The 27,757-nt window shown below is 38.2% G+C and overlaps 1 protein-coding gene across 3 annotated transcripts in view; it reads right to left on the reverse strand.

Moving 5' to 3' along the window:
• Positions 1 to 27,757, reverse strand: part of NALCN (sodium leak channel, non-selective) — a 233,946-nt gene that overhangs the window by 9,139 nt on the left and 197,050 nt on the right. For 2 of the 3 annotated variants that reach the window (XM_085306004.1, XM_085306003.1), the window contains exons 18-38: positions 26,973 to 27,074; positions 26,470 to 26,539; positions 25,109 to 25,200; positions 24,827 to 24,949; positions 22,462 to 22,518; positions 21,972 to 22,092; positions 21,740 to 21,871; positions 19,763 to 19,930; positions 17,962 to 18,066; positions 17,151 to 17,257; positions 15,006 to 15,126; positions 14,822 to 14,920; positions 8,934 to 9,027; positions 8,289 to 8,395; positions 7,817 to 7,891; positions 5,048 to 5,167; positions 3,879 to 3,947; positions 2,272 to 2,420; positions 1,933 to 2,026; positions 956 to 1,088; positions 312 to 427 (exon numbers count right to left, since the gene is read on the reverse strand). In XM_085306004.1, the coding sequence (XP_085162130.1) occupies positions 312 to 427; positions 956 to 1,088; positions 1,933 to 2,026; positions 2,272 to 2,420; positions 3,879 to 3,947; positions 5,048 to 5,167; positions 7,817 to 7,891; positions 8,289 to 8,395; positions 8,934 to 9,027; positions 14,822 to 14,920; positions 15,006 to 15,126; positions 17,151 to 17,257; positions 17,962 to 18,066; positions 19,763 to 19,930; positions 21,740 to 21,871; positions 21,972 to 22,092; positions 22,462 to 22,518; positions 24,827 to 24,949; positions 25,109 to 25,200; positions 26,470 to 26,539; positions 26,973 to 27,074 (2,254 nt within the window). Of the gene's footprint in view, positions 1 to 311; positions 428 to 955; positions 1,089 to 1,932; positions 2,027 to 2,271; positions 2,421 to 3,878; positions 3,948 to 5,047; positions 5,168 to 7,816; positions 7,892 to 8,288; positions 8,396 to 8,933; positions 9,028 to 14,821; positions 14,921 to 15,005; positions 15,127 to 17,150; positions 17,258 to 17,961; positions 18,067 to 19,762; positions 19,931 to 21,739; positions 21,872 to 21,971; positions 22,093 to 22,461; positions 22,519 to 24,826; positions 24,950 to 25,108; positions 25,201 to 26,469; positions 26,540 to 26,972; positions 27,075 to 27,757 lie in introns of those variants that run through there. The other variant, XM_085306005.1, reaches the window with a different exon arrangement.

Consider the following 27,757-nt stretch of genomic DNA (forward strand, 5'->3'; position numbering starts at 1 on the left):
GGGAGATGGGAGGAAAGGTGCTATGGTACTGATTCTATGAATACTTATATTTGTTTTCAAATTTGCTATCATGTGTACTTCACAYTGGCAAATAGTACAGGCTAGCATTTGAAGGAACATGAACAACGTTAGATCGTGTTCAGTGAATTTTCAGAATCTGGAGAAATGTTCAAAATCACAGAAAAAAAATCTCATACCACTAATGGCTCAAGGAGTTCTGTCAACATGCTCCGTCTTTCCTAGGCTTACATTTTCTTCAAGGAAAAATGCAGATTTACTGAATTAACTGTGCTCATTATCAAGTTTCTTACCTCTCTTTTGTCATCAACCATGTTCCATATAATTTGAAAATGTCTAAGATCATTGTAACTTAACAGTTGGTCTTCTTCAGTTGAGTAAAACAGCGAGAAATTCTCCACAATGATAGCTAAAAAMCACAAAAACAAAATTTAGGTACAGTCAAAGAGTTGAACCTTTGTAAACAAYAATGAATTTCAACAGAATATGAATTCTGTTGTGCAAACTCACACCAATAAATCACCTTAGCTGAATGTTGAGACAAGAATTTTGAATGGGAAAGAGAATTTTGAATCTCACTTCTCAAAAGCTACAGCTTAAATGCTGGTGAGATGACTATTCTAGTATCTTCTAAAATCAAYTATTTGAAGAATTCCTCTGAAGTTGGAAAAATGTCAACCAGAGGATAGAAAAGCTCAGAAAATATTATCCCTTAGGGTAGTTATAGTCTACAAATGTAACACATCTCTTTTTTCAAAAACCTTTCAAAYTCAAACTTCCTAAGTTTTAGCATATACCATGCCACAGAAGTATCAAAAACATGATAAAGTAACAGTGAAGCTACAAGGTAATCTCATGTCTAAAGAGCATAGCAGACTCAAATCKAATATATTACATTCCAAGATAGATGCTTTTGTTATTATATATTTTCACTCACCAACAAGTAAATTTAGCATGATGTATGCAATGATGACATAAAATGAACAGAAATACATAAGAGCACCAGCATAATTTCCACAGTCTGTTTTCCAGTAGGTGCTGTTGTCTGGTGTACAAAATGGAGGCTGGACCTTCAAAACAAAACAAAAYAAAGTCAATCAACCAAAGAAAAKGATTCTTTATTTCTCTACAATCAATGCAATAAATGTAACTATACATTTTTTAAAGCTTGAAAATTAAGTAATAATGCTGAACGTCAGATTAGTGGAACGTTCCCCTYTCATAGAAAAGGAGGAAAGATTTTTTCTTGGATTCTTAAGGGCRGTTTGTTGTTGATTCTTCAGTAGACAAAGATTAGAAAGCAGAGAAAGGAATGGCAAAAGATGCCTAGACATGGCTCTCACTAAAACATRCAAAGCACATTGTACACTTATGACACTGCAAAGAAACAACTCAGGACTCTGAAATGTGGTGGTTTTCAAAAAGCTTCCCTAGTTATTAATTTTTAAAAGAAAGAGAATAATATGATTTTCATTGCAACTGAAACCATAGTCAGAAATTTACCCAGACAGAGAAAAATGACTCTRAGACAAATTTTGAGGTCATTAAAACTAGTGTTTTCTTGGAATGAGCCACAGGACAGCCATTAAAGACAAACGTCATCTGAAAAATCACCTTGCCACAAAGTAGAGATAACAATGGAAAAGTGARTTATTGCACTTCTGATTTGGAAAAACTATTTTTATTTTTATTTTTAAAATAACATAACAGCCTAGCCCCATGGAATATCGCATTATGAGTCTATGATTGGAACTACAAATTTTGTGCCATATTCTTAAGTTTAGTGAATGTTTTATCTCTTGAAGAGATAAGGGCAATCACAGTATTCCTTGTACTAAGCTAAGAGATTGCAAACACACTGCAAGAGTRTCACCTATTCCTTATCTACTTTATCTCTGGTAGTATTATATTTACCATGCAGTCATGCATAATTTTGTTCCAGTCTTCTCCAGTAACTATTCTGAAAAGCACAGTAATAGCTTTGCCAGCTGTTGAAAAATTTGCATGTCTGTTTTAAACAAAAAGAGAGAAAGAGAGAGAGAGAGATATCATTTCCTGTCTCAGAATTAAAATGTTGGCAAGAAAAAAATCTAGATCATTTCCATTTTCTACTTTCTTACTATTTTGAACTTAAATTAGGTACAGCACTGGATGAATAATTTCTGAATGAGCTCAAATATAAACTTCTATCTAGCAGAATCTGATTTTTTGGGCTCTTTAAAGAACATCTGCATGAGGTAGCACATACTGTACCTGTTAATGTTCTCTCCATATTTCACTGTACCAAATAAAACCACTCCAGCAAAAGCATAACAAAGAAGCAGTAAGAACATTCCCACTATGATGAAGAAACTCTTGTACATGCTGACRACTACAGTCAGGAGCAGCATTTTCAGTGTCACCTGGAAGGACAGAGAAAAAGCAATCCATGATGTCATTCAGGAAAGCAGAGATGAAAGTGAAAAGAGCTCTTGCACTTGTCATTTTGGCAACAAACATTTTTCACTTAAATAAACCAATGGATGAACCCAGGGAAATGGTACATACTGAGTCTGCTTGGAACTGAACATTTTGTGTCTTGCTCTGAAATTTTGTGAACTTTTTACTTGTTGAAGAAATCAGCCTTTCCATCTAATTTACAAGATCAAGATGTTGCTCCTCAAAGGCTATATATAGGGTAATACAGCATAACCATAACTACCATGTTCTAGGATCAGTACACTGTAGAAATATCAGAATTAGCATTATACAAATACTGGTGCAGTAAGCTGCTTCATCTGGAAATAGTGTAACTGTTAGGCAGAAACCATAGTTAACTGCAGYCCACCTAGAGAAATGGGTCAAAGAACAGGGAAAGGAATTTCCTTAAAATCAGCACAGATTGATTGAACTAGCTAATTTCTCATACAAGTTGACTAAAGAGCTTAAGAAGATAGCATAATTCTAGGAATTATATTGGAAATGGGTCTAGATAAYAGGTATTTCTTTCCCATAAAGGCAAACTGTGCATTTTACTCTCAATAAAGTTATTGCCCAAGATTTAACACCCTTAACTGCTTTGAATGTTACAGAAAATTGCCTCTAATGAAACTGAGGGTAGCACTATTCTTTAGAAAACTGACAACTCGTGCTGACTTTTAGCCATCGCATTGCATCACAGCAGAAAAATGCAATTTCTAACATGAAAGCATAAATGACTAGGTTAAAACAYTGAAAAAACTTCAGAATCAATCAGAAAGCTTTGAAGGCAATCACTTGGTCTGGCTGCACAGGAGAAGCAAGGATTTTTCATTTGACTTCCAAGGCTATATGGGCTTTATGTAGCTGATTGAAGGAAAACTTCTTATCTTTACTGAACAAACCCTGTGAGTTACCTGTTCTTAACTCCTGTGCCCTACCGTAGTAATCATTTCTTTTYATCACATTTACTTCACTATGTTAGACTTCACAGAAAACGTCTGCATAATCTAAGAAATTCTACAGCAAGAGAACTGCTTGTTAAACAAATGTGTTTGTCCTCCGCCTGTGCTTATTCTGCCAGTCTACTCCCAATAACACCAGAACAAATCCGAACAGGGACAAAATGGAAACTTCAGAAATGAGTTGCTTTGTATCCACCCCAGCGTTTCCACTCAGCGTTTTTTTAATTGAACATATATCCTGTACTGTGATACGACATAAATTGCTAGAGACTGTGAATTTGGAAGAAATGTGAAATTGGAGACTGCTGCTCTAAGCCTTCCCTTTTTTCTGGTGTATAAAATGGAGCCTTACAGAATGTGCAGTAGAGAGGCCAAGCAACTACTCTTTTAATCTATATATGAGCACTGCAGTGGCTGTAGTTCCTAATTGGTACTCACATGCTTCCCACAAATTGAGAAAAATCTGAAGACGATTACACATGCACCCATCATATATGTGTATGCATTCTGGAACAGAAACACAAAGGACTTAATGCATTATCCTCCATCGATCTCACAGAAAAATCAGRTTCATCAGCCTTAAATAATGGAAGGCAGTTAGTATATGAAATAAGAGAATACACAAACTAGTAGCACCAATATTTCAATAATATTTCAATAACAGCAGTGGTGCAACAAGAAAACAACAGAAGACGCTCTAACAATTCAAAACGTTAAGCCAGTCTCTCAACGCATCAAACCAAACCCTCAGCCCTCTATCAGCTGGCCYGAAATAATGTCCAACAGCCCCAGTCTGTTTGTCTAGGCAGCTGCTGGCTTACAGAAGCTCCACTGGCTTTCCAAGCTACTTAGCATCAGGGAGCAAACTGAGGATGTCAGGGATGAAGGSCTAGTCATACAAGGCAGCTTTTCCTCCAAACAGAGCTTGAGGTAGACAACAGAGAAACCCCCAACCATTATGGGGTGGTCACTTCCACAACCAGTGACTGGTGATAAGCACCAACAATCCCTTCTCATTCCTGGTGACAAGGAAAATGTGCCTCTCACAAACAAGGGAACAAGGAAAGGAGCCTCCTGTAAAAGCCTGAAGTGGGGTGGATGGATAGTTGACTTCCTCTTCTCTCCTCCCTGAAACTTTTGATTAACTTCTTGAATTAAACATAGCCCTATAACCAAAATCACTGGGACAGAATCATGCTGGTTTGGGGACAGATTGTACCGTTCAGCAGTTTTGAACCTCTGCCTTCTTCCAGTCCTCTGCTCCCATCCGGATTCTGTGCATGGCTACTACTTCCTTGCTGCTCGTAAGACTCCTGTTGGCAAGAGCTCCCAGTCTCTTCAGGTTCCTTCTTTTCCTTTTTCACATCCCTTCTAAAGACCTCATTTTTCTATAATGCTTACAGACTCTACCTGGTATCAGTCAGAGAACTTTTGTATTTCATCATTGCAAATGAGAAGGATTCTTTCTTAGCAGCAAGGTTATTTTGTTTTATTCATACTTCCATATTACTCCCAAGCGTTTACTTTGATAGAGTGCAGCAGTGGCCCCACTGCTGGTGCTTAATAAATAAAATCAAGCTYAATAAATGGTGTTTTGTAAATCTTACCAGTAAGGCGAAGTGAAGTATTACCCATATAACTCCAAGAGATGTCACCAAGAGATCATAGCGATTTCTTCTGCTTTGCCAGAAGCCAGAAGGTGACATGGCAATAATCTTCATTGTGACCTATGGATAAAGACAATGTCTCAGTTGTACTGAGGAAATGGTTATTTCTCACTAAGAGAATCTCTTCTATCCTCTAAGGTCTTTGACTGAGTTCATCTTATGAAACAGTTTCAAATGTCCATAGGTAGGTTTCATCTCATCTAGTACTTCCCACATGAACATGTTAAGTAGCTAGACTAAGCTGATCAAATAAGCTTTCCTTAGATGGAGGAAAACTGGCACAAGATCACAGATGACTGAGACTGAGGGATGAACAGTATTCTGGAAGAGTCTCTCTCTCCATCAGCTACTGAAGGAGTGCACCTGGCTAACGCAGACTGGAAGCCAAGACAATGTGTAGACTGCTGAGCATAGAGCCTTGGGCTCAGTTCAGGTGCCCACAAGTAACCATTTGTCTAAACACCCAGAAAGAGCTCTCTTGAAGTCTAATGATCTTTTGAGGTATCTTAGGGTATTCTGCTTCACCTCTATCCAATCAGCTGAGATGCCCTAGAATATCTGAGACATCTGCACAAGGTTGGCAAGGATGACACAAGATTTGCAAAACACTGTTCTCCTGCAGCAGCTGTTGGACGWAAGGGTGAATAAACTAGGATATCTAAAGTAGCTTTTGCAGCCTTCAGTTGTTTAGGCAACTGAATCCCATCCTACATTTCCCTTGATCACAGTGAGAGCTTAAACACCTACCTCATGTTGACTTTAAACATCCACATTTAGGTGTCTGTATTCTTGAACTGAGTATCACACCTTGTGATTACACAATTACATCTCACTATTTTTGATCATCAGTGTTGTGAAAAAGATGTGAGATCTCTAAATTTTTCCTATTCTACACCTGTCGTATTCTTCTGTATCACACACACTAATGTAAGTAGTATAGGTTTAAGACTGAATCAGGATCTTTAGACTGGACTCAGTGCCACCTTTAGCTATGCAGATAGCCTTGGGCCTCTCAAATACTATGTCAACATGAGCATACTGAATTAGGGAAAATCCTAGGCAGGAAGCTGCATTTATGTGGCTGCTAAGCTGTAGGAACTTGCTTGGCAGGTCTCTGCTATAAACCACCCTCAGTTCAGATGGTTTGCATTTATGTCAGTGAAAGTAGGAGGTGCTTATGAGTAGCAGGAGGGGGCTCCAAACCCCTCTTCGATGACCAAGATTAAGGTTAAAAAACAGATATAAAAATATAATTAAATTCTATAAAAGAATAAAATGCTATAAGATTTGTATAGATCCCCTTAAAGTCTCTCTTTCTGCTGTCTAGCAAAATGAGCTTTAACTTATTGTCTTTCTTAGAAACACAGAGACGGTAAGTTAGGTGACTGCTAAACCATTTTATCTGCAAATACTTCTACAGTGAGACTTGGTTTTGGACTAAAATCATGAGAATTTTTTGTATAATTCTATTTACTTTTACTTCCTTTCTCCATAAATTGTKTGCACTCACAATGTCACAGCCTGCCTACTGAGAGAGTCAACAGATTTTTCTTGGCTCTGACACAGTTCCTTTGAAATTCTACAGGAGTATTTGTTTGTAGAATAAGAGTAAAAGGATTTTTAAAGACATAGTTATTAGGTAAATTAAAACCTGTCTATTTATGATAYAGATCAGACTTTTCTGGGTTTCCTCCTTGTCTCACGGGATATTGATTTCTCCTGGGAAGAGAGAGAAAAAAAAAAAAAAACAACCCACATGGTGGCCTCTATCTACAGCTGCTACAAGGTATTCACTTCATTGTTTATTCATCACTGCTGGCAAAACCTATCACTGGAACACAGAACTGTCATACTGGATTAGAGCAGCGGGAAATCTAGTCTACTACCCTGTTTGTGATAGCGGTCAGTATCAGCTATTCAGAGGGGACTGAAAACAAAAATAACCACAAACTTATGGAAGAATTCTGTACTAACCCAACCACAGAGAAAGTATCTTCTTTAACCTCCTAAGTGTGTGCCCTGTTAAACTATGGATATCCTTATCTATAAAAATTTTTTAAAACCTTTTAAAAATGTGTTTTAAGTTCTTAGTTTGAAGTCTTACGAAAACAGGTTAACTACACCTTGTACAGTTGATTGTGGTGACAACATTTTCTCACGGATAGACGACAGTCACTACATGGAATCCAGATTTGCACAGYGGAAGACAGACAGTACTGGAATTTTGCATACCTTATTAAAAGGTATTAAAATGAAATTGTATGGCTGATAATTAAAAAAAAATGCTAGGAGTTTGATGATGTCAGAGTTAGATTAATGCACTCTGTTCTGAAGGATCAAGCAAAATCTATATGGAACAAGCAGAATCTCTGTGTCAGRCAGAGCTTGTGCGATACAGACTGAATTTAACCCTAGGTGTTCTGTAAAAAAGGGTGGGGGGGGGATTTGCCCCTTCCACCACGACAAAAATGCAGGTTGAAATGATCAGAAGGACCCAAAACTCAAGGTGGTAGAGCACTACTRCCACTACAACAAAATAAAAATCTATTCCTTCAATACCTATTTAAACACAAGCAAGATGGAGAGTCCCAAATGTATATATTCTGAAATAAAAACTACAGTGCAGAAGAAGATTACATTCCTAAAGTCAAAATGAAGTATATAAAAGCTAGTCTTAATCTCAAGAAATTATGAAATATGTTACCTTACCTCAAGGACAAAAATGAAGGTGAAAACAACAGACATTGTTGCTAAAGGAACAGTCACTGGATCTGCAGCATCCCACTGAAACACAAACAAAATGAGCTGACAGAAAAGTAGATGCCAAATAGAACTAAAAGTCTATTCACTGTTTTAACTTTTCTTTCAGGATTTATTAATGCATAGATTTCATTTTAAAATATCTTCATGCAGGTATGGCATCTTGGTGTGTTCTTCTCTCATGGCTTTAGAGTTTAACTGGAGATGAAGTGGAGGAGACTATCAAAAGGCAGAAATTGATTCAGCTCCACAAGTTACAACTGATTTATAGTGATCTGTGCCAACTGYGATTGCTGTATCTGGAAATCATGTTTCCCTACATTCACCACAGTAATGGCTCAATTGATATATAACTGGTGTTAGGAAATATGCAAAACATATAGTACTGCTATAATAAAATGCTTAAAAGAAACACAATTACCTTAACTGACAACAATACAGATTGGGCCAGAACAAGTACAGCAATAGTTCTCTTAAAAAATGGATGCTGAGTTATATCATACATCTTAGCTCTAAAGCCATCGTTATCTGAAAAAGAAAGAGTTAAAGAAGAAGAGTTAAAATACACAGTGGTATTTTTCTCTCTCTGTTTCTTGACATATTTTCCATGTTCATTAATGGCAACATAATCCTTGACCAGTTTCGAAATACATTTCTAATTTTCTGCTACAATTTCCCATATCAAATAGGGCTTCTGAACATGTAATTTCAAATACTGAACACCAGTGTTGCATGAAGGCTTTTGGTACTTGTAGGGCAAGTGCATCATTCAACTGCTGTCAGGTTAATACATTCCATTCATATCATTAACAGCCAACTGCAAATATATTTCATTTAAAAATTCATTTTTTCATTAAGGCTTATCCTAAAACCATCGAAGCACAACCCTTTTTGGGTTGATTTTAATAGCCTTATGCAGAGATCTGTAGTTGGAGCCTGTTTCCACATTAACTTATGCACAACCTCCTAGTGGCCTCACGATTACAATTTTAATTTGAATCTTAGACTCCTGGGGAATTATGAACACTAGGGCTCAACATGAATAAAATCAAAATATCTTTGATACCCGGACGAGGTGGGAGATGAAGAGGTTGCGCTATCTTCAGTCTGCTTTTCAGATCTTCCCATCGTCTCTGATCTACAGTCAGTAAAGCTGTCCCCTTAATAAACAAAGAGAAGCGTATAAAGCTTTTGTCATATAAAAGCTAGAACATTTAAATGCTGTAAACATGGAAACAACATCCTCTTTGGTGTCTGAAATAAAGTTATATACACAACTCTTCTTAAGTAACACAGTGTTTGGGTAAAGAAGTCAAAGTATCAGCCTGTACTCGAGAGGTTTTCCATATGCATTAGCTGTGAGTTTCGGGGACTCAGCGCAGCAGGCATGGTTGTTGCTCTTTGTAGCAGCAGCCCTGTGTGGGCAGTGAAACACTGCAGGAGGGCTTCCATTTGACTGAACATCATTTGCCAGGAAGCACTGTTTTAAAGAGTGGTCGATTTTGTCTGGACTTTGCTGTAGAAACTCCTGTGGCTTGTCCATGCTGTTATAGTTTCTCAAGGAACATGCCCTGTAGGAAAGTGGAGTATATATGAAAAAAAAAAACAATATGCTATGAATCTGCAACRGGTTTCCATGAAGGAGAGGTGGAGATGCACCATCAGGGAGGGTGACAGTAGATGGCAATGCATGTATTTTTGTAACATATGGAAAATCAAGGAAACCAAACAGAGTTCAACCTTATTTAAAATGATCTTCAAAACACAATACGGTCTTCATCATCTCAGAGAACTGTGAAATCTTATGGAAAGAATCTGGAGTTACAAAAACAAGGGAGACCTTTTAAAGGTAAATGTCACAAGTTTGTTTCCCAGGCACTGGATGCTTCTCCAGTTCACACTGGAGGCACTAAGCTGGGCAAGGGGTGAGATGCTCTCCAGGCATCTGCCTTGGCATTGGCATGTGTAGGCTCTGGAACTGTGACTGGCCGTGCTGCTAATAAGGTCAGGAAAGCTCCTGTMGTAGTGGCATAATCTCTTTATAGAGCTGCATCCCCAAATGGCACCTGGGAGGAGGATGTACACTTAAAGATGACGCAGATGGTGACAGGTACAAGAAGGCCTATTATCTGAGTAAGGCCAAAAATTGCAACATTTAGAAAACCTTAAATTAAAAAGTAGCAAAAAAGTGGAACTTTGTAAATTTTATAAACAGTCATGCCAAAGTTAGTAGATCTGTTTATCYGGAACTACTTTTTTCACCGGTTGGTTTATTACATGAGGATCATAGAGCAGAAAACTGTGAAGAAGTCTATTACCTGCAGTAGCTGTGTTTGCATTCAGATTTGAGTCGAAAAATAGCCAGATTATTTGAGTCAATCATAACTTCACTGCTAGTTGAACACATGGTGCTTGAGAGCCGTGGAAGTGACAYGAGGGGTTGCAAAACAGAGGTGGCAGAGAACTGCTCGGGCATTGCTGAAGACCCAGACCAGTGTCCTGTGTGGTACTTTCCAGCCCTATGTCTCTAGGCTTGCTGTTGCTGCAGCTCACATGAAATACTATGGCATATCTCAAATTGAAATTTTAGTTTTTGGACAGTTGTTGGTTAACATGTTATATAAATCTTTTTGTCCAACTCTGATTCCCCTCCCACAATTCCTGGAACCATTCCAGCATCTCCAGATATCTAGATATCATCTCCAGAYATGTGGAGGAAAAGRWGGTGATCAGGAGTAGTCAGCATGGATTCACCAAGGGGAAATCCTGCTTAACCAATCTGATAGCCTTCTGTGATGGCATGAGTGGCTGGGTAGATGCGGGGAGAGCAGTGGAYGTTGTGTACCTTGACTTCAGCAAGGCTTTTGACACTGTCTCCCATAACATGCTCCTAGATAAGCTCAGGAAGTGTGGGTTAGACGAGTGKACARTGAGGTGGATTGAGAACTGGCTGAAAGGCAGAGCTCAGAGGGTTGTCATCAGTGGTATGAAGTCTAGTTGGAGGCCTGTGGCTAGTGGCGTCCACCAGGGCTCAGTACTGGGTCCCATCCTGTTCAACTTCTTCATCAACGACCTGGATGARGGGATGGAGTGCCTCCTCAGCAAGTCTGCTGGTGATACCTGGCTGGGAGGAGTGGCTGACACCTGAGGGTTGTGCTGCCATTCAGAGAGCCCAGGACAGGCTGGATAGCTGGGTGGAGAGGAACCTCATGAGGTTCAACAAGGGCAAGGGCAGGGTCCTGCACCKAGGGAGAAATAACCTTAGGCACCAGTACAAGCTGGGGTCTGACCTTCTGGAGAGCAGCTCTGCAGAGAAGGGCCTGGGAGTGCTGGTGGATGCCAAGTTGACCATGAGCCAGCAAYGTGCCCTTGTGGCCAAGAAAGCCAATGGTCTCCTGGGATGCATTAGGCAGAGTGTTKCCAGCAGGTCAAGGGAGGCGATCCTGCCCCTCTATTCAGCCCTGGGGAGGCTTCATCTCCTGTGTCTAGTTATGGGCTTCCCAGGACAAGAGAGACATGGAGCTACTGGAGAGTCCAGCGTAGGGTTATAAAGATGATCAAAGGGCTGGAGCACCTGCCATGTGAGGAACGACTGTGAGAGCTGGGCCTCTTCAGCCTGGGGAAGAGAAGACTGAGGGGGGATCTTATCAATGCATATAAGTTCCTGAAGGGAGGGTGTCAAGGGGACGGGGACAAACTCTTTTCATTTGCCCTGTGTGATGGGAAAAGAGGCAGTGGGCAGAAATTGAAGCACAGGAAGTTCCGCCTGAGCGTGAGGGGGAATTTCTTCCCTGTGAGAGTGACGGAGCACTGGAACAGGTTGCCCAGAGAGGTTGTGGAGTCTCCTTCTCTGGAGATCTTCAAGGCCCACCTGGATGCAACCCTGTCTAACATGCTCTAGGTGACCCTGCTTGAGCAGGGAGGTTGGAGTAGATGATCTCCAGAGGTCCCTTCCAACCTTACTGATTCTATGATTCTATGATAAACGTTCTAAAGACAGCATTTCCTTAAGAGACCAGTAGCTGGGCCAGATAATTAAGGTAAAGGCTGAGGATGCCTCTTATCCTCAGTTAGGGRACTGTTTTGTTACCTTTTTTGACTAACTGCCAACCTTCTCTATATCTTATTTYGCATTTTTTCAGTTCCTGGATATTGTTTCAGTCTACTTGAATGTTGGTCATGTTCAAACTTTTTCCTTCTGCATAATTAACTACCAACTTAATGCTTTCAATTTTATCCTAAAGAAGTTTTCTTTTCCTCACAGTAGATAAATACATAAAAAGTAACAGAAATTCAAGAAAAAGACAGAAAAAAGGAATCGTTTCATGCCACAGCAGCTACTTGAGGTTACTAAGAGGCAACTAAGAARATAAAATAAATGACATTATTCATGAATGATTTATCCTGACTGTACTTTTAGTACATGTAAATTATATAGAAATATTGCATGATGTGCCTGTTCAGTCTAAAGCTTGCTCTGTATTCAGACATGGAACTGAGGGAATAGCACATTCATATCTKAAACCATGGTCATAGTTTGGGGAAAACGTATAAGCAGAAACAATCATCCCAAAATGATAAATATAGAGATCAGATAATTTTCTAAAAAGAATGGGAACTCTAATTCAGGCCATAGACCTCAGACTTCCATATTGACGCTGGCAGCTCATGCAGGGGCAATTTGAGCTAAGATGAATTGTTTAATTATCCTCTGAGCTCACAACTCCTGTAAGCCTGGCGTTCACACCTTCCTGCCCCCTCTCATTTTGAATTGCAGTGAACATAAATAAACTTTCACTTTCCGCAGGAGTTTGAGCTCTCCTGGGTCTTTAAAGTTGAAAATCCAGGAAGAGGGAATGAAATAGGAGTCTGATACATTCACACATAATTAAAGGCTTCTTCCCCCCACTTAATGCTCCTATCTCCAACCCTAAAAACAAAACACTGGCGAAAGATTTACATTGATACTATGAATAAACTATTTCAGAAGTAACCTGTGGGTTGATTCAGAGAATCTTATTCCATAGCCTACCATCATAGAAAAGATGAATATTGTGTTAGGAGTTAAAGATATTTCATTCACTTCTGAAAGAAATCTCACAGGGTGCCTTTGCACGAGACAGGCTGAATTTGATCTTGTTAGTGACTCTTACGGAAAGAGTGGGAACTGAGAGCAGTAACACGGTGTAGGAGATTGACAACAGYTAGTGAGACACCGGCACTAGTGTCATAAAAATATAATAAAAGCTATACTGGTAAAGGCAGCAAAGATCTAGCTCCTTCACTACTTTTTTTCGTGTAACTATGGCCAGCAGTAGATGGCGGTTTGTGTAGCTAGGTGATCCAGAGCAGCAAGTGATTCCTGATGACTCTCCATTTCCCATAGATCTGGGTCAGAACTCATGACTCCAGGCCACATGCAAAGCCAAAGGGAAAACACACCACATCCTCACACTCAACACCACCCGCACCACACCTCAACAAGGTAAAAGAAAGATGTTTGATCAACTACAGTAGAAAGCTACTTAAGAGTGCAGTGTGACATTTCTTCTTCCTGCCTATATTTGTGTCTATGAAGGGGTTTCTGAGGAGATTTACTCATTTATGAAGTATAAAGGGCAATGAAGACGCCACCTGTAAAATAGAAATACTCAGCTACTATCTCAATAGGGCCTCACGAACAATTACGTACCTGACAGAAACACACGTAACTAAATATACCGTACCTATACAGCAAAATCATTAAAGGAAGAATTTTAAGATTTTAAATAATAATATTTTAATGCAGTGTAACTTAAATAAAATGTCTTAGTTTTTCTCAAGTTTTGATGAAAAATATATACATTCTATGTACTTCACCAAGAATGATTGCACTTATCACACCAAAGCAAACTGGAATCATGCAAAACATAAAAGCACAGTCTTTAGGCTATTCATTTGGCTCATTTCCTTCTTGACCCCAATGCATGGTGCCTTCCTTGTCCACCTTGGACATATAGTAATTTGCTGTTCAGCTCCCTTCCTGAATGAGCAAAGTGGCTTGCTCAAAGGGCATGACTGAAAGCAGAGTCTGCTGCAAAGTCTGCTGTGCACAGTGGGGCCAGGGTTAGTACCTGGTTTGGCTCCAGTGTTGGCATACCGACACATCTTACATCCCCAAGCCCCAGAGCACCCAGTCATCCTTTCCCTCCAGTGTCACAAGTGATAAAAATATCAATCTATCTGGCTAGCTGCAACACAGACCTCTCAATATTTGGGGGCATTTTGAACTGAAAAATCACAAAAGTCAATAATTATGGTTTGGGGCCAGAGAAGCACCACAGGAAACTTAAAAAAGTGAAACTAAGTGCTGTGCACTGTAGATGCTACCTCTAAGCAGCRTAGACATGAATTGTTCTGTAAGAAGTCACTTAGGGTCAGGGTTTTCTTCTTTTAAGGGTAATCTACAAAGCCTGTGTAAACTGCAGTTCCTTCCTAGAACTCTAGCCACTTTYTTGTTTGAGTGATGGACAATTAAATATACAATGTACTCTGCCATCTGCCATGATGCTTTACTTTGGATCTGAAATACTGCAACTGCAGGGTCTCTAGTGAGACTTCTAAATTGTAACATGCACAAGCAGTAACATGTTTTTTTTCCTGCCACTGCATGCATGCCTACATCAAACTAGAAGAGCATACTCCAGTGCATCTGTAAATACATTGTGCTCCAGGTTCAACCTGCATCTGTCAACACAGCAATCATAAATTAACTCAGGCAGTTCTGAAAGAGTAKGTGATGGATTGCTATAATCCCAGGTTTGCACTTTGCAGCAAATGTGGCTTGCAGTATGGTGGAAAAAAGGTAAGTTAGCCTTAAAAGAAGCCTTAAGAGGTAGTGCAGATAGTGTAATATCACATTTGAGGTTTATTACAAAGTCAGTTCCGTACACCATAAATCRTCTCATTCAGTACCTTGTTTTCATTGAAATTAGCGATGACAACTCCAACAAACAGGGTCAGTCCAATCATGCAGCCCAGGAATACAAAAACATGAATATAGATTCCATGGATCTGAACAGATGAAAAAAATGATTAATCATTAAAACAAATCAAAGTATGTACTGTAGAATCCAAAGAGTCTAATAAGCTTTCYTACCGGCCCAACACGATGAATGATAACATCTCTGACTTCCACCCAGCCTTTTAAYGAAAGAACTTCAAATAGTGCCAGCATAGCATTCCCCACATTGTCAAAATTAAAATTCCGAGGATTTGCCCTAAAATAAAACATACAAATAGGTATACATATTTTTTACTTGGTACTTACATCTGAGGCATCTAATTGCAGCTCCTTTAAYGTCTAATGTATACAACTCTAAAATACAATTATATCACAGTAAATCCAGGAATAAGGCTGCTCCTTCTATCTGTTACCTTTATTCTTCACAGTCTAAATAAGATTTAAATAGCTGTCTTGCAATGTTGGTGCCTCTGAAATATATCATTCAAAGTTCTGTTTCAACAAATAATAAAGCAATAGCAACAGCAATAAACCTGTACAGCATAATTTCTCGATTCCTATATATGTTTTATTTTTTGTTACTTGTAATCTGAATCACTGTAATGAAGTTTATAACAATCTCCTGTATTTTAGAGTGCTTTGCCAATAAAATTAGCTAAATAGAACATTCACGAAAAAAATTGATTTGGTGACAYTGGCCAGATTCTGAAGTAAATGTACCTGAACGAGAAAAATCTCAAAACCACACAAATGGTCCAGAYTCCTAAGTCAGTAAGATGGTTCATAAAATGTTATTCTTTATTTCATTACCACCAGGACTGATGGTCCAAAGCAAAATTTTATGTCAGAAAATTCACATCTTATTGTCTTTCTGAAATCATATCCTCTGGGCTTTGTACTCATTGAAACTCAGAAAAGATGTTTCCAGCTGAACATTAAAAGAAYCCTCTGTGGGCTAGGTTAGCATATTGTCCTGCCTCTACAGCGACAGATACTCTAAGGAGCCCAGTTACTATTCAGGAACTTACAAATGTAAATAGTTGGATTCCAGAAGAGAAGTTGAGTGTTAGATGCTTCTGAAAATCCAACAATTCAGTGAAAAAGAGAGCTCTCAGCTGCTTAAAAATGTGGCCCTTATACTAGTATTAATTTCTTGAATATCTGGCCAGACATGGTCAACATGTGATATGAATGTCCTTGCAGTAATCTATTTTTTCTGCAATAACAAAACATTCCCCAAAGTTTACAGTTTTGCTGACTCAGACAGTTTTGCTTGTTTCTGGATCAAGCTGAAGTGGACTGAATTTGCTTACTTGTAGGAAGAATTTGTCTGGATGGAGCACACAGAAACAAAGAGTTCTCCAGATGTCACAATTTCACTGACTGTTCAAATCACAGCATATTATTTCATTAGTGTAGGATGGCTCTGAATCTACCACTGCTAGTACATTCTTTACCCCCACAAAGARTCAATTAAAATAATTGTGGCTGTTTAGCTGATTTTGCAAAGTGCAAATGAACATACTTTAAAATATAAGCAATTAAAGAGAGATTTTGTTGTGTGTGTGTTCGGGTATTGGGAAATATTAAAGAGACTATCAGAATACTAATCATTGATAWAATGTTGCCTCTTAAATAATTTTTACTGTATTATTCCACCACATAGACCACAGGCATTCCCTACATGTGAAATAGCAAGCAGCTGATAAACTTGCTGGTATGTGTATGGCACAGTTGAAGGCACAGATACAGAAGGAAAAGGCTGTTTCTGTGCATGACTTGCTCTTCAATTTTCTGGACAGTTGTAGGCAGGTTGATTTCCATTTCTTTTCCTCCATTTCTTTGTCTCACCTTTCCCTATTTATTCTTGGGTTCTGATGGTGAAGTATGCTATTAATGTCTCGATAATAATATTAAATACACTGCAGTGGCAACCTTGGTTCATGCCAATAACTCTTACTGTAATAATAATCATAGGTCAAATTTCTGCATACAGTAACTATTGGTAATCTTTTTCCTTTCTGCATTATGAACAGCACAGCAGCTTAAGACTGGAAAATTTTCATCTACCTAGTTTTATAATAAGTATACTGGATACTTTTAATCCTTTATGTCATTTGATYAAAAAAAATCATAAAATTTATATGAATGTTAAATGGGTTCATTTCTTATCAGTTTTGTTTGCGTCATCCCAGCTGTATAATACTATGATATTTGAGCCRTATTCTAGACTAATAGCTGAGTTTCTAAAGAAAGATGAACCTAAGTGTAACAACTCACCAGACTCGTGGCACCCAAAATCCAGGCTTTTTCTCTCCAGGTCTTAGCTTTAAATTTAGATTTTTGGAAACACTTACATTTATTCTGAAGATACCATGACAATCTTCCTGTAGTAAAATAAACCACAGCATCAGATTAAATAATGGTCTGCTGGAGAGGTTAGGATGCTAGCACAGACAATCAGAAGCAATGTAAACAGAAATGAAGGGTTATTTACAGATTGAGCTTAATATCAATGGATCCTTACACACAGGAAGAAATGCAGCTTAGGAAGGATCCAAAAAATCCTGCTCCTTCGAGRACTGAGAGGGCTTGTCATTCATTCTTTGTCTAGCCTCTGACTTCTTTCCTAAAGACCACTGCACTCTTCGGGTGATGATGGTATTTCTCCAAATGGAGATAAAGTAACACAACAAACTCTCTTCAATCCACTTTCATAGCATTTCCAGTGCTTTTGATATCTAGCAGCTTAATTGACTTTTATTCACCAATCTAGGAATGCAATGGTGTCATATTCTATGATTAATTCCATTTGATGTCCAATCCTTTGCAGATAGTATGGCATGATTTTGATAGCTTTTTCAGATAGTCCCTAATATCTGAATATGCCTTTCTTTTGACATGCAAACCTAGCCTTACCCTCATACTTTCACTCCTTAATCAACTTTCCCTCTGTAATTCTGCTTCTGAACAAGCAAGTGCCCAAAGTCTCCATCTCTCTTATGATAGCACTGACTGCCTCTACTTGCTTTCCTAGCAGACAGAAATGGTACAGCATACTATTATTTTGATGTAAGAAAGCMGTTCTTACCCTTGAGATGATGTGCGGATCATTGCACTTAGCCAGTTTCCCAGCAAATAGCTGCACTCCAAAGCTTGCAAAAACAAGCATTAATGTCAGCAAAAGAATAGAAACCTGTAAAGATGAAGTCAGACTTGTCAAACTTTTCTCCTGCAGACTTTGAGAAAGGAGTTCAGATTGTTTGGTTGCACAAACCTGGAGACAGGGCTTTCATGATACATGCTTTACTTTAACTTCTAATAAAGTAACCAGGCACTCTAGTATTATTATTAGCATAGCATATAAGAATTGTAGATAGGGATCAAAGCTTCCTTGCCCTTAGTGTACGATATTGCTAAATTTTGTTCAGCAAATCTCCACTCGCTTCACTGAGACCCTTCAAGTATTTAAATACGTGCTTCTTTCCTTTKGTTGCATCAGAGTTACTAATTAACCTGAGCAAGCCATTGTTAGATATTTAATTCCAGGATAGCTTCAATAAAGGTAAGCATAAGCAAGTTATGATGTAAATCACAGAACCACTGAATCACAGAATTCTTGAGGTTGGAAGGGACCTCTGGACATCATCTAGTCCAGCCTCCCTTCTCAAAGCAGGGTCACCTACAGCAAGTCGCCCAGGACCACATCTTGTTGGGTTTTGACTTGGATTTGGAGCTTCCTCAACCTCTTTGAGCAGTCTGCTCCAGTGTTCAACCACTCTCACAGTAAAAAAAAAAAAGTTTCCTATGTTCAGAATCAATTTCACGTGTTTCAGTCTGTTGCTTCTTGCCTTGTCACTGGCTGCCACAGAGAAGAGTCTGGCCCCAATCTCTTTACACTCTTCGACTGGATATTTAAACACATTGATAAGATCTCCCTTGAGCCTTCTCCTCTYCAGGCTGAACAGTCAGAGCTCTCTCAGCCTCCCTTATGCTCCAGTTTGTTCATCATCTTCATGGCCCTTTGCAGGACTTGCTGCTGTATGTCTATGTCCCTCTTGTGCAGAGGAGCCCAGACCYGGACATAGCACTCCAGATGTGGCCTCAACAGTACTGAGCAAAAAGGAATAATCCTTTAACAGGATACAGTACGAAATGCTAATGGACTAATGCATTGGCTAATGGATTTTTTGTCCTTGCTCCTTTACTGACTGACTGTAAGTATTTCGTAGCGTAGCTGAYCTAACACAGATTAAAATATCTGCTGTTTAGGTGGACACATATCACTTAGGAAAACTTGGGTCCCATGACAATAGATCAGGTTCTGAGCAAGCAATCACAGGCCRTATTGTTGTTATTRTTATTACTATTATTGCACAATCATCATCATCATGAGGTGATGTCTCATTCAATGAGACAAGAATGAGATCCAGATCTGTGATGAACAACTGTATTTTCTCTGATTGCCCCTCAAAAAAACTGGAGGTGGTTCYGAATTCCAGCTCTGAAGACTGACTTACTTTTGTTCTTGTAGATCTGCCATATCTTACCTCTCATCTTCCTTCCCCAGCTAAAACTGTGCATAGAGGGTATATTTTCTTTCAGTAGCCCCTGTATGCAATTATGACAAAGTATTTACTGAACAAATAATATCATTTATTAAATAATTACTATGGCAGTTTTACTTAGTATAAATGAAATGAGTAATATATATTCTGAATTTTTAACCTATTCCGTGGTCCTCTGCAGTGCTGGCTACAATACAGTTCTTCAAAGAGAAGTAAACACAGGAYAGTGGAGAAAAGATTAGAAAACATAAATATTATAGAAAAAGGATAACTTATTGCTCCTCTACATCTTTTTGTAACAAGAACAAAATAASTGACACATACCAAAAAGATTTCCTTAAAGCCACTGAAGAGCTCTCGTACAACTTTCCTCATCTGAGGGACCAGTTTAAAAATTCGAAGAGGTCGGAGACATCGAAGAACCATTAAGAGTTGAGCTCCAGATTTAGCAGGGACATTCTGAGGCATCCAGCACAGGAATATCAAACTTACCTTGAAGAGGCATAGTAGGAAAAAGGAAAGAAAGATTAGGATTACAATGTTTTACTTGACCTACAAACAATGCAGAATTTCAAAAAAATGTGTCTCTTCCTTAAAAATTAAAGGCTAGATTAAAATCTCAGTTTTGAGGTAAAAAAGCCTGATTTAGAAAAAGGACTTGGATTTCCTGTGCCTTGACTGACTGTCCTAGCTAGCTGGCCTCAGCTTCAGCCTCTGTCTTCCCCTTTGATTCAAAATCTATTTCATTCTTTTCAGCAGATGGAACAGTTCTAATGGAAGAAATCAAATTGGCTGATCTGGAGCAGGGACACGAGCTATGTTCTTGGATAAGGCTATTTCATCTCTCTCTCTCTCCCCGTCAAATAAAGATGCTATCCTGAAACTGAAATATCATCACTGGCAAAGCTTGTTAACAGAGTCCTCAGCAGTTCTTCCTCCCGCTCTGTTACAGGCACGAGTAGTTTTGGTCACAGCATGGTTTTATCACATGAGTATTTGGCATTTCAAAGCATTTTCAAACAGCACAGTCGTGCCTGGTAGTCTGAAACAATCTATGGTTATTTGTTATAAAGTCTGTTAATTGTGTCTGAATCTTTTAGAAAGTACTCATAAAGGCAGCCTTTTCATAGGGAGGCAGAGATGAGAGCGTTACAAAGAGATATGTACCCCAAAATGGAGGATCAAGCTGATATCACCAATATGATTAAAAACATAATATGGTTTCTTAAAAACAACAGCAGTAAAAGATAGCCACCCCAACAAAACAGAAAAATAGTTACCAGTGCTTATGACTTTCTTTTTAAACCTTGGGCACACTTAGTACCCAAGACATACCCCCTACGTTTTCCTACAAAGCAACAAAACTGGTAACAGATTCAGAAGGCTTTCAAGAAACTAATGCACTTCCCGACTACGCATACTACAGTTGGAGTTTTTTATGTATGTATGCATATATTTAATTTATGGTAGTAGTGGAATCTTTGATACAAATTGATCATGACAAATTTTATGCAGCACATCTGTCTGGATTAATCTTTGAAAGATTTAATCTAAATCTATCAAAGTAATTTTATTTAGTAATTTCTTCAGTTATAAAATATTTCATACTGTACTATATTCAGCAGTATTTATAACACATTCTGTGGTATTTATTGTCATGAGTGAAGAGAAAGTGGAATCCTTCTCTTATATATGAATGAAATGTGAGAAATGAATACCAGACAATAAAGACAGTGGAACATTTCTTCCCGAGAAAATAGAAATATGCAATACAAGAAAATGCTGCYTTGCTTTCTTTGTGTTACAGCAACACTGGGAAAATGAGATGGGCTTTCCAWTACCCTTCTGTTAAAGGGTAGTGGCTTTTGAGACATCTGTAAAGCAGAGAACTGTTGAGCGAGGAAGAAGCAATGAATAACTAAGAAATAGATAAAGATTATCTTCCATAAAAATGGTGAAGCAAGAGCAAAGATCTTGATCCTGTGTTGGAATTAAATGCAGTCAGATACATAAAACAGATCAACATGTAAATACTTAAAAGGGACCATATAATGAAAAGCTGATATGGAGTTTCCAGGCACTTACCAAATGCCAATGTATCTGTAGATGTCTGAAAAAACATTTGTACATGTAGCTGACAGGACTGCACATGAAAACAGTGGTGTTTGTACACAAATTACATTACTGAATTTGGACCAAGATTCTGAGCCACATTTTTTTTAACATTCCCAAACATTGCACAGCCAAAGAGATCAAAATTAAGAATGCTACAGAAAACTCCGATAAATATAAAAAACTTACAAGATATATAAATATATCCATAACTCCTCCAAAGTCCCTAATGACAGCTGTTGGCGTAAAAAACAAGCCATCTGCCATAATCTTCAGATTAAGCTCAATGCTCATGAATATTACAAAAACATATTCAGCAATCTGGAAATCAAATCAGAGAACAGTCATAATTTAGTAAARGGCAGTGCAGAAAAACAAGGGGCTGTGCTTCATTAAATGTAATATGATTTACTAACAATACCTGGAGTGTTGGAGCATGCATCACTCTTCTAAARGGGGATTCGAACATCATGGAAATGCAGGAGCATATAGTTACAATGATCATGACCCAATCCAGGTAGGTAACCAAACCCAGCAAATCACTGAGAAAAATACCAAAGGTAACCATTACAGAAATGCCCAGAGTACTATGACATATCTACTGTGTCTAAAATACAGTTAAGCACTTTCCTATGAAAAATAAATTCAGTTGAGTGATGTCAAAGACTTCTCTGTAACAGAAATATGTACCAGAACTAAGGAAGTTACAAGCAAATAAAGAAGAAAAGCCTGACAAAATATCTTCTCCTGATTCATCCCCTTTCCCATACACCACCACGGAAAGAAAGACCTTTTTTGGGGAAAAAAAGAAATACACACATGCATATATATGTATGTATATGCATGTGTGTGCTCACACACTTATACTGTAGGCTTATATGACCAAGTGAAGTTACTTTTGCAGTGCTTACTAAAGTTGATGGTATTTGGTATTCTTCACAGCTCCAGTAACAGGATCTGTTTTAGAACTATGAAAAGAAAAAAAAGATTCAGTCATTTAAATTCTATTTTAGACACCCTTATAATTATACTATGCATCCATCACCTCAAAGTAACTCACATCCAAAATCAAGGATAAATTTTATCTTGGCTTAATTTTAAATGTGTGTAAAAGTTTTACTTAATTTATGCAACGTTAGTCATATTATCACTAGTACCACTTCAATCATGGCATACCTGTGATTCCTCTAATGATTCTTTAACTAGCTAGTTTTTTTTACTCATATTTTTGTAAGGAGAATTTAATGCAAGGATTTAATTTTCTGTTTTGTTTTTGGCCAGAGCCGAGGGAGATGGTAAGATAACATTGTGACTGAATTTGATATTCCAAAGTGCTTTCCCAAGAGCTCCTTCTATCTCAAAACCTATCCTTAACCGACACAAAAACCCTTCCACAGGCCCTTTCTTTCATTGTTTGTTCAATCATTCGTTGATGAATATTTCTAGATTCTCTCCATCTGTGTCTCCTATGAAGCTGCCTTACTTCATCTACAATATCCAAATGTCTATTAGGCCACAGGCTGAGAACCACTCTGTAAGTAATAAGAATATATGTAGGTGATACAAGTCAAGTTCCTGCTCCAGTAATTATTTAGGTTTTTTTATACCAAGCAGAGTGGCTTCAGCAGGAGAGGCTACAAGAACGTCACCTGAGAATCCTTCCCTGCTCCAGTGGTTAAGGGCACTTTTTACATATCTTTCACATCCTTGCAGCAAATCATGCAGAGGAAGGATCTGCGCTGAGGTCTCCTATAGCCCATGTGAGGGCTTTAACCACTGGGATGTGAAATTGCAATCACTTCTTCAGTGTGCTTAATGTGGAAAACTGACYCGACTGAGGCATAACCACTAGAAGAGATTTCATGTTTATGAATTACAAGAATGCAAGGTGCATACAAGGGGCACAACTCACAACTTCCTCAGCCCAAGGTTAGCCAGTTATACCCTTCAGTACATAAAATAAGTTTTGATGCTTGCCCACTGAACCCATCGCCTTTTGCATGTTCTTAGGCTCATAATTCTTTCCCACATTGTTTATGGCAGCATACCTTAACCCTTTTTACTGTATCTTATCACTTTGGAAAAGATCTCTGGAATATATTTTTTGGCAAGCTAGATGGGGGGTAATGAATACAGTAGTTAGGATTCAAGTAAACAAAAAAATGACTCTTCAACAAAATCACAGTTTTGCTCTTATTAAAATATTAAAATATTGATAATATAAATATCCTGTAACCCTTTGGCACTCCATTATGCCAGCAGGGACTGAAACATATCTAGCAAATGGATGGGAACACATGTTTGTGTGCTTTGTTTTGATTTTTTAATTTGCCACTTCTTCATGGACCAGTGGACTGCAATCAAGTAAAAGTTACATAGAAAACGTAGGCACTGATCTCAAAGCTGTGCTTCTACATAGGCGGAAGAACAYCTATTTACAGGCATTGTAAAACTGAGTATCTAACCTTCCTGTTGCTCTACCTAAAAGTAATTTGTTGAAGGGCACAGAGGAAATCATTAGCAAAGCAAGGGCTGAAAGCAGGTCTTCCAAGTGCTGAGTTCATACCCTTGAGCTGTCTTCTGTCTTACGTTATATGTTTGCAAGATGACAAGCATTAATCTCTAAAATTAGGGTGCCAGCCACAACAGAGGATTAGARGAAGAACGATTAGGTCATTTTGTATCAGGCTGCTTGTAGATAGGTCTGTATCTGCCACACTTGGGTACACCTGCAGTTTAGCTGCTGAGTCTTTCTGCTTTTCAGACGGTCTCTGCTGAATTGCTTTTATCTCCCACAGCTGAATCCTTCCCTGTTCCATTCTGGGCTTCTGATTACAGCCTAAGGAGTGTTCAGATGAGCACAAGTAGGATTCATTTCTCTTCACCTTTTCCTACTCTCTCTGTGAGCCATGGTTGGCCTACAAAGACTCCCTGCCTTAAGCTGAGGAATAGGAATGAACTGCAAGCTGACTCCCTAAGGTCTAAAAACGGTGCAAGAAAGCATTACTCTTTACTTCTTAACTGGTGTCTGCTGTTTTCCCACAGTCTTGTCCCATCTCAGCATCAGAGGCTGTTCAAATGACCATAGCCTTATATAGCATTTTATTGTTTCCTTTCCTCCAGCATCAAGATTATACCATAGGCAACTGATTGCCTGCTGGTTTTGTGACCACATCAAGCGTAGTTTCCCTTCCAAAATAAAAGTGAGGCCTAAATTTCCAAGAACATGAAAGACAACACTTGGCTGAGCCAACGGTTCATATGAAATAAACTTACGCATTAAAGCGAGCTCGTACAACCACTCGACAAAAATTCCTGAATCTGTGCTCACGACCAACTATGAAAAGTGGTTTATCAAAATATGGATGATTCTCTCGCAGCTCCTCCTCTTGAACTTTCCTTGTAAAAGATGATAGGATATAAATTATTAAATCATATGCATTATCCCTTCCAAAAATATTCTCTACATTTTTTTCATCACAACTCAATTCTTTTTCCTTTATACAGAGACTATTTAATACAGAAAAGTGTACACACAGACTTCTGATTTTTAAATACCTTTTCATTTCAGCTTGTTCTTTTTTTTCTTGGATCATCTTTATCTCACTGTCTTCTCTCTGTGCATTTCTGTATCTTACTGTGTTGGAGTGCTAGAAGCAAAATGATTCCTTTAAAATGAGATCTGTGGTTTGTTTTATGTTTCAACGTTTCAGATGAAAGCTAGGTACAGTATTTTGCATAGAAATATTCAAACAAAAAATCTTCCTTTCTAAAGGCACTACACATTAACTCAGCCAAGTATATTGCACAGTATTTTCTATCTACAGTGCAAGGCTGTTTATTTTCAGCAAGGCTAATTTCAGTTTTAATTTCATATGTGAAGTGCTATCCAGTGCAACTTTTCACTGTAACTGCAAGGCCCTGTAAGCTCAGCTGAGATCTGCAAACGGGAATGAACACTATCAACATTACTAAGGGTAGTAATGGGGAGAGAAAAAGCTTTAGACACACACTGAGTTCCTTGAACTTGCTGCATGTACTGCTATGCAAAATACAGGAGGGCAGCAAGTTGTGTGGAACATATATGTAGGGACGGCATAGAAACAGGAAGGGTGGAGAATGAGTTAAGACAGGTCCCTGAGTTCATCCAGTGGAGAGAACAAGAAATTTTACTATGGAGAGTTAACTGCCTCTTTGGCTCACTTCTGGAGAGGTAAGGTTGTGTGTTACCCCTGCTACTGGACATAAGCAAAACCATAATCTGCTTTAAAATATCAGTTATCTACAGTTTCTTTCTACCATCATGCACAGTAATTCATTAATTACTTCTTATACAGTTAAGTTTGAAGCATATGTACTATGGTGGTTTGGAAATAAAGAGACTAAAAACTCCCCTTGAATTTTCTTTGACATAGGGACAGAGATCCATAAAATATCATTATGACTTTGCAGAAGTGAAAATGCAGTCCACTGCATGAAACTAGAGCACAAGGAAATTTGCGCTTCTTATTCTTCTTTTTCAGCCTTTGTCCTTTTGTCCGACAGTTCTGATGTTTGATAAATATTTTTAGTTTCATTAGGAATTTTGAAGTACTGTTTTGCCAGCCTTAGTTATTTGTGGAATTCTAGAGTGAGGCTTTTTAAGATGTCCTGGGTGGCAATTTAGCATTCTTAATGCAGTGTCTACAGTTTCAGTGAATATGTCAGCAAGTGTTTCAAAACCAGTCAGTCTCTCAGCGAAATAACCATGTCAATTATTTTGAGGATAATTTTATTGCAATTACTGCATTTGTTTTCTGATTTCAAGATTTCAAATGAGAAATTGTAAGCAAGATCACAGGTAGACACTGGTCTTACACAAGCAGTGGTTATGTAGCACACATCCCCAAACCGAAACCATCATATCCATGAGGACTTACGTCTTGAGTCAATGTTTCAAGAGATTTTCCTCTGCTGATGCGCTGGCTGTTGGAACCATGCCTTAGTGACCTGAAACAATCATAATCAATTTAGCGATACATCTTAAGATGAAATTTTGACCTTTATAGGATGGCTGTTATAAAGCATTACTCTCCAGCCATACAATATCTCAAATCCTTATCGTTTTTCTCTCACTTACATCAGAAGCTTACATGTTCTTCAGTTGTTTTCAATCTGGTATAACATAAGCCAATTTCTTTTCCTTCTGATCTTTAAATTGATAGCTTTGTAGTCAGTGAATGAAATGACATTTGAAATAAAAAGGCATCTTTTCCATTTATACACTACAAAGAATTTCATTACAATTACAATGAAGAATGTACAATTTGCCTCTTTGTACAAGTCATTTCAGTTTTACACGTTAGATATTGTACACATTTAATTCTTTTTATGGCCATTATTTTAAGAATATTTTTAAATCATCCTTCCTGTCTGTGTTTACCTGCGTTCTTGTCGGATATGATGCTGGACACTAAGTATTGACCTTTCTTTTGCAGGCTGACCCTCAAATGATCCACTCAGCATGCGTTGTCTAGTGCAGGCCCTACGAAGAAATATGATGATGATAAAATACAATTTTCAGTATAAATGATACCTTTTGTGGTAGTGAATTTAAAGAAGTTGGCTTGGCTTTCTGGTAATGTAAGTGCACAGTAAGACAGTAAAAATAAAATAGCAACACTCTTTCCATAAAAACATATTTCCAAGGCAATGGCTCTCTCTCTGCTTCATCACTTGATGATCCTTCTCCATGTTTTAGCAAGGCAGCCCATCTGTGAAGTTTTTTTCAGTTTGCTGTAGAATCTATGTTCCCTCCCGACTTCATTTAGTAAGTGTGAAGAAGGCCAAGCAGTGCATCTATTACCAGCAATACTAGCTTCTCAGAAATAAAGAGGGGAGGTAGAGCATCATTTTAGGGTAGCTTCCTTGCAGGGTTGTACTTACACAAAATATTTATGAACACACTTGAGAGTAACAACACATCTTGGAGTCTTCTTCTATATAACAAGGACCAGGTATTGTTTGACATGAAATGCCAGTTATCCTGAAATATGAAATGTCTGCTCTATGGGAATGCATTGACTTGCAGCATTTTGTTATGTGGAGTTTTATATTTTTTTGTTTATTTGTTTCACTTTACTTTTGCTAAATTTTGGTAAACACACATTGTACAATATTTTGCCAGAACTGACTTCATGTGGATGGTTGCTTAGTAAGTGTGTTCCA

This window comes from Rhea americana, unplaced genomic scaffold (genome assembly GCF_003343005.1).
Source record: "Rhea americana isolate MKP2758 unplaced genomic scaffold, rheAme1 scaffold_23, whole genome shotgun sequence".
Taxonomy (NCBI): domain Eukaryota; kingdom Metazoa; phylum Chordata; class Aves; order Rheiformes; family Rheidae; genus Rhea; species Rhea americana.